Genomic DNA, 14,447 nt, shown 5'->3' with positions numbered 1-14,447 from the left:
GAAGGAAGGAAGGAAGGAAGGAAGGAAGGAAGGAAGGAAGGAAGGAAAGAAGGAAGGAAGGAAGGAAGGAAAGATCTCTCCTAGAATAGCTGGTTTACATGATTGTCTATATTTTGGGGTGAGTAGCCAACTTTTATTTGTTTTTAACATCTTGCTTATGCCACCTGAAATGAATTATCCCAGAAGGCACAAGAAGATATTGAAATATTTATACATTTCTGGGGCAAGCAAAGCATCAGAAGTAGCTTATTTCTATATGCAGCTTCTTAGGGATTTGGCATGTTGGACTTTTCTCTAACCTTCTCAGAAGTGATAATGTTGCAGTCTAAGTCCAGAATTTAAGGGCTTTTCCACCTCCCTTTCAACTTGTAGTACAATGGAAACTAAATCCCAGGCTTTTTCTCTGGCTACAAAAGCCATGTCCAGAATGTTCTCTCTCCTTTTCTCTGACTACTGACTTCCCTGGCTTTCTTTAAGTCTAAACTAAGTCCCAATCTTCTTACTGGAAGCCTCCCTCAACCCCTCTTAATTCCAGTGCCTTCTTTCTGTTAAATTATTTTCTATTTATCCTTGTATATACTTGTTCGAGTATTGTCTCCCCCATTAGATTGTAAGCTTTTTGAGGGCAGGAACTGTCTTTTGCCCCTTTTTGTACTCTCAGCACTTAGCAACATTCCTTGCACATTATAGGAGCTTAAAAAATGTTTATTAATTGACTGATTGGAAAGAGCACTGAATTTAGCACCAAAAAGATTGCTACTAATGAAATCCAGGATCCTCTTTATCTGTAAAATATCTGCAGGATAGGACATCAATCATCCCCTCCAGCACTACATGTGTGATCCATTGTTTTGGATTTATCAGCAGTTGGTAAATTAGAGTGAAGAGGCAACAGAAAAGTAGCATAACCTTTGAGATTAGTAAAAGCATGGACATGATCAATTGACCCTAAGAATTATCAAAAAAAAAAAAAAAGGAAGGTACACTCCACACCCCACCCAAAATTTAAATGTAGTACCAAAAAAAAAAATTAAAGTGTTTGAGGCTGGTGACTCAGGACATGGTTCTCTATACATATTGTGTTGTTATAAATGCATTGCCACAGTGAAAGTGGTTAATTAATCAAAGTCTGTAGCTTCTGAAATATGCAGATAAATCAGTAAGGAAAATTGAATCTTTAGGAGATAATTTTTTTCTTAATGATTTGAGTGTGTTCCTTCCCATAAAAATAAAACAAAACAGAAAAACAAATTGATTGCAAAAAAACACCCCCATATATTAATAATGTGCTGTTCATCCACAAGGGTTAAGCACAGGAAATTGAAAGTTAAGGCTGTGGTAACAACATTAATTAAAGGATATTACTCATGCTAGATGCAGGGGCTGTAGGTTTTCTAGCATAAGTAAGAACATAAAACATTACACAATATGTCACAGTTTAAACATAAATGATGAGAAATCAATAAATACCATTAAATGCTATTAAGAACAAATTTGTTTTATAATCAAGAGAGGTTATAAAAGTTTGAGGGGGGGTAATGTTTTCAAAACAACTTCAATGAATTTTTTTTTAAACCAAGAATAATCTCCTGGCATATTGTGAATTCTGACGATAATATGTGCCTCTCATTTGCAGTCTGGATTTTCTTCTGAGAGATTTAAAGGAACAGTCTTAGTCATTTTGACTATGAGACTACAATGTAAAAAATGAAAGTGAAAATTAAGCCTAAAATATATTTTTTTCATTCTTAGAAGAAAAGTTAAATGAACTCTCTACATTTTGTCCCCCAAACTGTTGGTTGCTTGTATATTTGATTTATGCAGATTTATGCATGGTATTTGTCCCCTCTTTATTTACGGACCCTTATTTCTGACTATGTGTGAGGCCTTATGTAAGTGTCATAGGCAGGATACTAGATTTGAATAGTCTGTGTAAAATCTGTCTGTGAAATTTTCAGGTTTTCCTTCTCTTACTCTATGGTCTATACCTGTCATTTTATCAATGTGGAGAAACTCCTTCTATCAATTCATATTTAAAGCTTGTCTGAATCTTCTGGTGTTAGAGAGTGTCCTGAGTCACTGTCACTGAAAGATTAGATAACTTCCCCAGGATCACAAAGAAAGTATGTCAGAAGCAGAACTTGAACCCAGATCTCTCTAACTCAGAGGCCATTCCTCTCTCCGCTATGCTTTGCTGCCTCTCCAAAAAATATATGTAAAATCAAAATGCTATTGTTGTTCGTTATTTAATAGTGTCCAACTCTAGAGTAGCCCCATTTGGGGTTTTCTTGGGAAAGATACTGGAGCGGTTTCCCATTTTCTTCTCCAGCTTGTTTTACAGATGAAGAAACTGAGGCAAACAGGGTTAAGTGACTTGCTGGGGATCACATAGCTAGTAAGTATGTGAGGTCAAATTTGAACTCAGTTCTTCCTAACTCTAGGTTAGGCACTGTATGCACTGTGCCACAGAGCTGCCCCGTAAAATTAAAATAAGTACCTCAACTATGTTATTGACCATGTAAATAAAAGATTATTTGAAATCTTTTAATGTGTCTTTTGATATCATTTATGTAACAACACAGCAATCTGGACAGAATAATAGAAGCCTATTCATAGGAGAGAAATATGTAAATTCCTAAGCTAGCCAACTCCTGGCTCAGGATTCAAAACACCTCTTCACAAAGTACATAATGGTTTTTGTTAAAAAAAAAAAAAAAGAAAGAAAGAAAGAAAGAAAAGCTACACAGATATATTCCATGGCAAGGCACTCTTTATGAGCTTGATGGAAAAAGATGTTTTGTATATTGATTTGAATGTTTACCACTCCAATATTTTTTGTTGCCAAACAGAAAGACAAATATAGAATCCAACCACAAATGATGCACAGAGTAAGTGCTACTCACCATTCAGAAGTGGAACCTTTCTAAAGTTCAGCTACAAACATTTCACATGCTGTTTATTTTGTTTTTGATTCAGGTACCACAAGGCCACATAAGGAGGGTGAGGTCCCTGGTGTGGACTATATTTTCATCACCGTTGAAGACTTTATGGAACTAGAGAAAAGTGGTGCTCTCCTAGAAAGTGGAACATATGAAGGTAAGCACATTTTTACTGCCAAATCTGTTTTGTGGCTTCATTACATTTTTCTCATTTAATTGAATCGTGTTAGTACACCGTGTCACAAATATGCCGCCATTCTTGGTTGCAGAAATTGATGAGGAGGCAAATGGCATTTGTAAAGCACATTTCCTAAAGAAAATATAAAATGAAGCTGGATTAATTTGGTTCATGAAATTAGTTGAGTTACCAAAAGAAACCTATTAATATACACACTGGAATAAATGTGTTACCAGTTTCATAATTCATGCTGTATCTTTATAGGCAAAATGGGCTAATTAACATGGTATAATGAAACATAGTACTGACTCCTAGAGTCAAGAGGGCTGGGGGCTTTTCCTGAGGCCCCACCTTGCTAGATGTATAACCTTGAACAAGGATTTTTCACCTCTCTGGGACAGCGAGTAAAAATTCTAGGACTTTATAACTAGGTGCTTCTAATACTTTAGTAAAGCAAAATAATACCTTTTGAATGCAAAATGGATCTAATTCCTAAAAACTCCCAACTTTACTGTTATAATGATGTGGTTATAATGAGGTTGGATTTAATATAATTACAATTAAATTTTGAAGTTTGTCTACTTGGACTGAATAACTTCATATAATCATAAATTAATATATGTCCCAATAACTCATATTAATGTAGCACTTTCCACTGTTAATGTGCTTTCACATGCTGTCTCTTTGGATCACTAGAACAGCCCTGAGAAGCAGGTAGTGGGAAGACTGTTGTGTCTACTTTGAGATAAGTAAACAGAGGTTAAATGAGATATTCAATTTTCTATAGCTAGTGTGTCACAGACGTACCTTTGCACTCATATCTTCTATTGATAAGTTCTCTGATCTTTCCATTACAGGTACAAGTGTATACCATCTATTTTCATGTGTGTCTCTTTATCTATGTGTATTTTTGAGCAGAAGCTATAAATAACAGCAAATGAGTAAAGTTTATTAATGTTGACACTTCTGTTCTCAGTAATTGTTGGTTTCCTTAATACTTGGTGATAATTGATGGATATTAGGTATCCATTAGGATATTTTAAGGTTGTTTGAAATAAACATTAATATATATTTAATTATACATGGTCCCTGGATCAATTTTAATGTGGTTCAAACTCTAATTTGTCAATTACCACATTCATAGGAAATCATTTGTGTATGTGTATACATAAACATACACATATACATATAAATTTTATTTTCTGTGAATTTATACCTTATTAAATACACATATGTGATATACATATATACATTATATATAGAAATATAGCTTCATTGAGCTTGTGAAACTTGGCCAGATTAGCATGATTTCAGCAATTTTATATATATATATATATATATAATATATATGTACATACATATATACATATTATATGCATGTATAGAGAGATAAAAAGATAATTAATTTCTAAGTAATGTGCTTTTACAAAAGGGGAAATATTTGGTGACATTTAGTGGAGATTGATTAATTTATAAAAATAAAGACAGCACAGTAAATATTCAGGAACTTGGCAGAATATTGTCTCAATTGATTTGACACATTGTTTTAATAAATCGTTATTTGTATTTCTTCTACTAGCATGATTGCCCATAATTGCTTTAATCTAAGCATTTTATTCAACTAGGTGACAGGTAATAGCTAATATATAGCAGTATTCCCAAAAGAACATAGTTAATAATCTGACATTTCATTCAATGTCTAAAAGACTTACTGTAAATTGAGTATATAAGCTAATAAAATCCAAGGACAATCTCTCCTGTCAGATAAGTATGTCTCAAGCTAGGAATAAAGCTAATATGTTAGACATGATGGTTATTCAATGTTTTCATAAAAAAACGAGTATCAAGTCATACAACGTTTCCAGGTGTAGTTTTAAATTTGAGTTTCAAAAAACTTTAAATTTAGAAAGAAAATGGCTCAAATTATTCACACACAGCACAGTGAAACTGACTGAATCTTCCTTTAACAACCTTTTAGACCAAAGCTCCAAATTTACTGTTACTTAATTTATTGTGAATAGGTAATTACCCAGGTATACAGAGCTTTAACTAGAAATTCTAGCACCTGGGGCAAATTCCTTTGGATGAGGGGAGATGTTGGGAGCATGCTGTAATAACTGGTTAAAGAAAAAAATCAATTATACAAAATAAGATGGGGGAGGTGTGACTAATCAATAATTTCTATGAAAAAATGTAAAAAGGCTTTAGTAGACTAAATGATCGATATGAATCAAATCATATGGCACCCAAAAAACCTAATGTATTATTAGGCTGCATAAAAAGAGATGTAGTGTCTAGAACAAGGAAAATGATAGCTCTGTCCGGGTAGGACCGTATCAAGCTTGTTGTGTTCGGTGCCAGGTGCCCCATTTTAAGGAGGGCATAAGCTGGAGACCTTTCAGAGGAAGATGGCCATGATGGTGAAGGGCCTTAAGACTAAGCCACATGAGGAAAGGTTGTATGAGCTGGGTATTTGTAGCTCAGAGAAAGAAAAAAATTTAGACAAACAGTAGTACTCTCTATTTGTCTTCAAGTATTTGAAGCGCTGCCACAAATTAGAGCAATTAGACCGTTTTGAGTTGGCCCCAAAGGGCCTGAGTAGGAAGGAGTAGCAGCAATGGCAGAGAGGCAGTTTTCAGCCCCTTGTGAGGAGGAAATTCCTAACAATTGGAGGTCTCCAACTATGGAGAAGCGCACTTCAGGAGACAGGGAGATCATTCTCGCAAGAGTTCTTTAAGCAGATGATGGGTGACCACTTACATGGAGTATCATGGAGAGAAAGCTGGTTAGCTATGTGCTATCCTGTGTGACCTCTGAGGGGCCATCCAAGTTTGGGATTCTTTGATATGATTCTGAGCATTTTGTGGAATCCATTTCATTACTTCATAATGCTGTGTTTAGTGAAATGAGAATCTGGCTTCTCAGGCAAGATACCCTGAATTTCCCAGAGAAATTCACACAAGTAAGATTTCTTTAGAGTCTCAGTGTATTAAATCTTTGGGGAACCTACAAAATTCAAGTTTTAATATTAATTCACTGGAGTTCCTATAGGCCTGGACCTAAGTGTGATGTTGTGAGATACCTCCTCATGTGCAGTATTGCAAGGGAATCCCAAGAAGCATTCCCATGGGGTCTCTTTTCACAGGATACAAAGACAGTGGAAATCATTTGTTCATCAAATAGATAGAAAGTTACACCAGGTTTTTGGATTTGTCAAATTTCTTTTATCAGTGTCCCAGAGGAGATTGTGACTTTCTCTACAAAATTCTTTCATTACCATCTTTTTCTCTCCCACCATTATTTCTTTCTGGTCTCTGCTTCATTCCCTTTTCAATGCTAGCCCATTCCACTATTGCACTACCATTCCTCAGCACCAATATTGACCAAAGCAGGAAATGTTCATCTTTTTTCTATTTTGGACCCGTTGGCACTCTGGTAAAGTCTACAGAATGGCCACTTCCCCGAATAACATTTCTGAATAATTAAAGGAAATGCTAGATTTAATTTAGAAGTTAGAGAAAGTCATATTGTTTCTAATCCAAATTTATTGACCCCCTGAAATCTAGCCTTCTGGTTATGAACCCCTGATCTAGACCCTCCAGAATGAATTGTCAAATTGTGTGATCTCTGAATACTCCCTGAAGAAACTGAGAAATCAGTTTACTTTTAGCTCTGGGACTATAGATTCTCACCCTAATTCTTTTAGTCAGTTGCCATGTATTAGATATTCAATTAGGGCATAAGCCTGAATGAGGGCCATAAGTCCCTTTAGCAACAGGGCAAGTAGGTTAGCCTTTGCCATTTGCTTTTTCCCAAATGATGCCAATTCAAGAAGTCTAGAGATTCATTCATTTTATAATTGGTAGTGATTTAAATAAAATAAATATTTAATAAAATATTTAATAAGTATGTATTTATTTATTCATTGGTAGTGATTACATGGGCTTACTCTAAAATATTCACTTACAGACCTTAGTCTTTAGGTAGGCTAGTCTTCTTAGTTATTCTTAATCACACCAACTGAAGTCTGGTCTTCTTCCTCCTCACTCGTCCACTTGAAGGTAGATTCTGCCCCTCCATACCACCTTTTATTTCTTAACTCCTCTTTCTATACTGTCTTTTTCCTCCAATAGAAATTAAGTTCCTTGGGAGCAAGGACTTTCTTGACTCTTTTTTATCATTCATTTGGGGCAAGGCTTTTAACCCTTCTGTGCTTCATCCATTTCTACTTTTGGAATGAGTATTGTGATATACCCTGAATACAAGAAGTTCCAAGACCAGTTTATGGAGTATAAGCTGCATGATTTTAAACAAATCACTAAACCTCTCTGCGCTTCAGTTTCCACATCTGTTAAATGAAAGAATTCAACTAGCTGATCTGCATAGTTCCTTCCAGCTCTCAGATTCTATGATTAGAATCCTAGAAATCCAGTCACTTCAAGAAAAAGCTCATTCTGAAGAAGGGGCACATACATCGGTAACAGTCTTTCACAATGTCTCTAGTGATGGTGATTACAATCTAGGAGTACAGATGCAGCTGGAATGACCAGCGTGGGACGAACAGCCCTTCCCACACTAACCACACATGGAATGTACCAGTAGATTGGTAACTGCAGCTGCTCTATGAAAGGCCTGCCCTGTCTGCACCTCAGTCTTTAGACTTCAGTCTTCCCTAAAAGGAGCAATCCATTCTCTTTAGTGGTACACCAGGCAAGTTAGCTGCTTCACTTTCCCAATTGTCGTCATACATAATTCACATCTATTTAACGTCTCAAGTTTTGCAGAGTAATTTCTTCACAAGAGGCAACTGAGGTAGATAGGGCAGGCATTTTTATACGCATTTTACAAATGAATGATTTAAAGGGTTAAAATGACCTGCACAGTGTCACACAGCTAATACATGGCCTAGATGAGATTCAAACCCACTTTCTCATAGCTCCAAGTCAGGGATATTTCCAATCCAATCCAATCCACATTTGTTAAGTGCTTTCTATGTGTCAGGCACTGTGCCAAGTGCTGGGGATACAATTAGTAAAAAGAGAGCTCCTGCCCTCAAGGAGCTTACAATCCAAAGGAGAAGACAACACACAAAAGGAAGCAGGAAAGTGGTGTGAGGGGAAACAGGACATCATGGGGTACCTGGCACAGAGGCAACTGTTCTGGGGCAGCAGACGCCAAGTGGAATGAGCTGAGAGTTCAGTTTCTGCCTTCTGCTACAGAAGGTATCAAGAACAGTTTGGTGCTGTACCCTCTATCCCTCCAATCAAAAGTGAGGGGAGGCTGATGGAGATGGTATCAATCAAGGCTTGAGTCAGCAGCATGGTGGTGAGTTTGGAAGTGATGAGCTTATCTTGGAGGGGCCTCTTTCCATCGTAACAGTGAGCTTAAGTTATGCCATTTTTCCTGAGGCAGTGTTTCAGCCAATTCATACAGCACTTCTTATGACTCCCCAACTTGGCTATCCCATTTCAGTTATAGCAATGCAACAGCTGCTGGAACATGGCATTGTCTATTCTCTGCCCATGGTCAGGCCAGAGGACTTAGGCTGCAACCTGTGTTCTACTGATGGAAGCCTTAGGTTGTTTCAGACTCCTTGATGATTATCATTTGTTCATAGCTCTGCACCAACTCTCCTAAACAGTTAATCATCGAAAAGGTTTTCATTGAGTATCACTTGTATGAAAGGCATATGCATGCAAGACCATGACTCTTCTTGTGGGCGTGCAACCCTAGTTATTCACAGAGTTATTCACAGTTATTCACCAGCCCCTTTCCAGTCCTCAGTTAGGGTTAAGGTTAGAGTTTAGGGTTAGGGTTCCTGGGTGATAAGCTCTGTGCCTTTTGATGATGGTGCCTTTTGTCAGTTTAAAGTGATTCTCTGTTCTATATCATTTATGTAATAATGCCCTTTATCTGTTCCCCTTTTCCATATTGATAGAATGGGAAGAGATTGGAGAGACTATCTAGTTCAAGCACCTCATTTTTCAGGGGTTCTTAACCTAGAGTCTGTGAGCTTATTTAAAAAAATATTTTAATAACTGCATTTCAATAAAATTGGTCACCTTTATAATACCATGTATTTTATTTTATGCATTTGAAAACATTATTCTGAGATGGGGACCATAAGCTTAACCAGAATACCCAAAGAGGCCCATGACACTAAAAAAAATTAAGAACCCCTGTTAGAGGTAAGATTAAATCTAGAGAGGTGGAGTAATTTGGTAAAGGTCCCAACTAGCTGCTGTAGTTATACTCTGGGACTGAACCAAAGTATTTAATCCTCTGTCCAGTGCTACTCCACTTTCTATGTATCTATCAGTCAACCAACAATAATTTATTAAGTTAATCTAGCTATGTTGCTGTGTGCTAAGGTAAATACAGAAGCAGGATGAGAAATTATCCTTTCCATCAAGATTATGATTTAATTTGGGAGAAAAACTAAAACATCTATATGATTAAATTAATTTGTGAACATTAATACATTTAGTAATGGAACTGGTTGTACAATATAGAGTAGAGGATGCTCTACAATGCATCTATACCCTTTATAAACTTGTACACAAACCCTAAAGTAGTCATAAGCAAACTGGCTTCCTTTAATGTTTACCTTGGGAGGCTCCTAATTCCCCCCAGCTGTTACTATTCTCATCCTTCCAGAATTATTTTGCATTTACTCTGTAAAATTTCTGTTTATTTAACTAGGCACATGTTGTACTCCTCTAGCAGAATGTAAGCTTCTTGGGAGCAGAGTTGATTATACTTTTTGCTTTCTATCATTATCTCCTGGTGTTAGCCTTTGTCTATATTAGGTGCTCAGTCATTCATTGTTGAGTTAAATTGAATTGTTAGAAGTAGGAGAAGGGCTAGTGGTGCATGCCATCAGTCACATAGCTATTGTCCTACCACGACACCCCTTCTATCAGGTCTCAGCCCTAAGCTAAGCATCTTCCTTTGGTTCAATAGCTCATAGAGGACAAGTCTTCCAGTGGAGAAAACACTCCCCAGTTTCCTCCCTCATTCATTTTTCTAGATCTTCTGGTATTATAGACACTCCAACCTCTATGAAGGCTGAATTTAGGCTGGATGTGCTCTCTGCCCCCATCTGATATAGACATTGAAAGCTCTTATGGGACACAGGCAGGCAATGATAACGATCTCCTGGTCATTGCAGACTAACCCTGGGGGGAGGGTTTGAAATAGTGAGGGACCTTTAAAAATCAGAAAGTTTCATCTCTTAAGAGGAGTCAATAAGGCAGATAGGCAGTAGTCAGTATAAATATTTGTTGAGTGCCTACTAAGTGCCAAACAATATGCTAAGCTCTGGGGACACAAAGAAAGGTAAGAGACAGTCCCTACTCTCAGAATTCAGAGTTCAATGGAGAAGACAACATGTAAACAACAATATAGAAACAAGTTATATCCAGGATAATGAGCTCATAGAACAGAGCCTTCTATTATATCTGACTGACACATTGTTGATGGCCATTCTTAATACCTCCCATACCACCACTAATGAGTATACAGTCTATTCCAGTTTGCCTGTGCCTGCTGCTTGCCACACAACCAGACCATTCTGAGTCTGACCTCACCTTTTATTCCTAGAGAGCATAATGTAAGCTTGTCTGGGGTAGGGACTTTGTCTTATTAAAACCAAGTAACTTCCCCAGGGCCTAGCATGCAACTGGTGCTTAATTCATGTTGTTGAATTAAAGCCTGTTTCCTGAAACTAGCACCAATATTTGGGGGACAGCCTTTGTAAAACAGTTCACAAGAAATTTCCTATCAGTTAAAGAGGTGACTCCTTCTAGCATAACAAAGGAATTTCTCTTGGATTCATCATAAGCCTATTTTGAATGATACATTGATGGAAAGAAGAGAAGAAAATCATATCAAGAAAGTCAGCCAGTCCTTTGGAACCTTTGGGAATCTTGCAGAAAGAATGCAGCCCACACACTACACTTCATTCAAGATTAAAGTAAAACTTGGTGAAGAAGTGGTACTCACTAAATGCTCAGTGTTCTGTAATCTCCTACAGGGCTTTGAGACCTGTATATGTTGCAGGAAATACTTTGAGTTTCTTAACCTATTTCATAAGGATGGGTGTGAAATTAGAATCTTATCTCATCTGTACCAAAAACAATACAGTCCTTGAACTGGGAGGCCAAGTAGAAAGGGAAGCCTTGACTTCATTAGTTCCATGAAAAAAAACCCAACTATTAAGTTACATGAAATTTTCAAGGAAAGTAATGTGGTCATTTGGGTAATAGGAAAGTAAATCCTAAAGTTTTGCAATTTAATAATGAAAGCCAGATCTATAATTCTTCAATAACCTTGTAGGTTTTTTTTTTACATAAAATTTCAATCCCTTTGCTCCCAAATGGGATAGCATTGGGTGACAGATAGCTACTCAAACCAAATAAAATTATCACTGGTGTTAGAAAGGTATTGATAGAAAGTATATATTCTTTCATCAGCCCAAGCTACTACCTATCCAAATGCAAATAACATTTCATAAATTCACCAAACATTTGTTAAGCCACTTCCTATGTGTCAGTGAAAACAGTTCCTCCCCTCAAGGCACTTATGGTCTATTGATGAAAATAAAGATTTGATCTATACTTAAATTGATGATGAGATTGTTTTCTTTATTGGAGAAAAATGTAAGATAAAAATTCCACCTATCCTTCACTTTCTTCATCCCATCATCCTCGATAAAAGAAAATCTTTTTTTAATATCAAGCTCTACGTAGATACTTGTAGTTAGCATTTAAATGGTCCAACCAGCCCTACCATTCCTTGAATAGAACTTTTATTTTCTTTTCCCTTACATGGTTATGTAAAATTCCCTATATCTGGATCTATTTATATCTATAGCTATCTATCTATCTGAATTCTGGGTACAGTGATTGTGTAGACATTAAACTTTTTTTTTAAAGTTAACTAGTAAAGAAAAACATATTTAGTGATGTTTCATATTCCTTTCAGATCTTAACATGCCAGTTATCTTGTGATAGATTCAGTCTATTTTCAGAGCTGCTGAAAGACAACATATGATTTTTACTTAACTGCCTTGCTCCTGACTAACGCTCCAATAATTGCAAGTGTTAACTTGAATTAAACTGGGACAAAATTCTCTGCTTTTATTTTAAACATAGTCTCTTTCCCAAGACAAAAGTGGAAATGGTCACACATTAACACCCATTTCCTTTTAAAATAGTAGCTAGGATAAAAGATCTTTAAAATCTATCCTCTCACAGATCCAACCATGTGAGACAGTATTGAATTTCTTTTTTCCCTAGATACTCTTAGTGCTACTCTGACAGCAACTTATCTATTGCTGATAATTCACCTATCTTTCCCATTGAGGATAGCAGAGTTCTTTTGTAGCAATAATATTTTAGGATAAGTTTAGGATAACTAAGGTTGCCACCTCATGCAACCTTCAAACAATCATATGACCTCCCAAGGAGTCAAGAATCAATAATATGAGTAAAAACTAGAGTTAGGAAAAATGTAAAGGGAGGTAACCTGTAGTAGATAAAGAAGTGACCTTCAAGCCAGGAAGACCTGGGTTCAAGTTTCATCTCTGACACAAACTAGCTATTTGAGTCTGGGCAAGTAACTTAATAATCTCTCAGAACTCTAGTCAACTTTTTAAGACTAAATTACAAAGAAGGTGTAAACCTGCATCAGTAGAGGGAGTTTTCTCACCATGTGTTCCCTATAGCAATAGAATGCAAGTTCAGTCCCTATCCCATACTGCCTCATACCTACAACTGCAGTTCTTCTCCAATTTTTCCTTAGCTAGTCACAGAATGCTTGAATGGAAAGAAACCTTAGAAATTATGTATTTCAATCTCTTTGTTTTACAGATTAGGAAACTGAGGGCCAGAGAGAAGGAGTGATTTACTTAAAATTAGGCAGCTAGTAAATGGCAGAGATAAGATTCCACCACATGTCTTCTGATGTCAAACTCAGTTATCTGTCCATTATATATAACTGGTTGATTTTTTTCTATGATGAATTATATTTCAACTCTGAAAAATATTATTATCTTTCAACAGACTGGATAGATCTACAATTTTATAATCCTTTAAGTGATACATATCAAAATACATCTATATTTGCCATCTTTGTTCTGTGAAATTTGAATTCAGTCAAAGGGCCACACTTGAGGACCTAGAGGGCCACACGTGGCCCTGAGGCCACAGGTTCCCTAACCCTAGCCCATCCTATACCATCCCTATCCATCCCTTCCTCTAAATCCACAACAGGATGTCTACTTAAATGTTGGGGACCTTTCTTCAGATTTCTTGACATTGCTAATTTATCAATGGAACAATTGAACTGTTCATCAATTATCCACCACTCTTGCTATGTGACTCAGTTAGTTTTTTTTTGTTCTTTTCCTCCAATTAATATATTTATTTGATATCTCTCACAATGCTTCTCTAGTGTAATTCCTCATTTATAGTGTGTTATATACTATTAATTCCCACCATGTGCTTCTCCATTTCCCTTTGAATGATCCTAAATTTTGGTCTCTTGGAAACTAGCATTTAACTCACAGGAATACATCATCACCACAAGAAATTGATGTTAAAAATATGGACCTTTACTTTAGGAAGAAGATGGGAGTCATTAACAGAACTATATAATTTCCCAAAGGCAACCCAAACTGCTATTCTGTTTTTCAGTCCTGGGCCACTGACAGAGTCTGTCCAAGATCAACACATAACAGAATTCCTCTCCTCTCCCACCCCACCAAGATCCATTGGTTGTTTTGTTATGAGCTTTTTTTTTTCTTTTTCTTTTTCTCTTTTAACAATCTTCACATTTCTGTAAGCAGTGCATTTTTCTCTGCTGCTGCCACAGGCATACTTCAGATTTGGTGCAAAAATATTCACACATTCCTAGATAAATACTTGGCACTCACATGAAAGTGGTATTGATTGAATGAATGAAGTGAAATGAAATGAACATTTTTTTATTAAGTTCTTACTTTATGCCAACCACTATGTTAAGCTCTTGGGACAGAGATAGAAAAAGCAGAACAGTCTCTGCTTTCAAGAAGCTCAAACTCTAACTGGTGTCATTTTCATTAATTGTAACACTGGTATTATGAGATTTTTTAACTGTAGGTTGCTGGTAATGTTGCCTCTTGGGCTGCAAAGGAATTTGGGCGTTCCATGCCTTTGGCTATCAATCCAGCACTTTGTACAGACTCTAAATTTCCTCCATATTTTGTAAGAAAAAAAGTGTTGTTTGAATTTATCCCCTTTAATGCAAGAATAGATAGTAGCACTCCTCTGAAATAATATCTGTGATGA

At 36.5% G+C, this 14,447-nt stretch overlaps 1 protein-coding gene across 1 annotated transcript in view; it reads left to right on the top strand.

Annotated features, from left to right (window-relative positions):
• Positions 1–14,447, top strand: part of MAGI2 (membrane associated guanylate kinase, WW and PDZ domain containing 2) — a 1,168,341-nt gene that overhangs the window by 480,144 nt on the left and 673,750 nt on the right. The window contains exon 2 of the mRNA XM_027838694.1: positions 2,977–3,096. Coding sequence (XP_027694495.1) covers positions 3,048–3,096 — 49 coding nt within the window. The 5' untranslated portion in view covers positions 2,977–3,047. The remainder of the gene's footprint in view (positions 1–2,976; positions 3,097–14,447) is intronic.

The sequence above is a fragment of the Vombatus ursinus genome, unplaced genomic scaffold, assembly GCF_900497805.2.
Source record: "Vombatus ursinus unplaced genomic scaffold, bare-nosed wombat genome assembly UNPS02014830.1, whole genome shotgun sequence".
In the NCBI taxonomy this organism is placed as follows: Eukaryota; Metazoa; Chordata; class Mammalia; order Diprotodontia; family Vombatidae; genus Vombatus; species Vombatus ursinus.
This window is presented reverse-complemented; position numbering and strand designations above follow the sequence as displayed.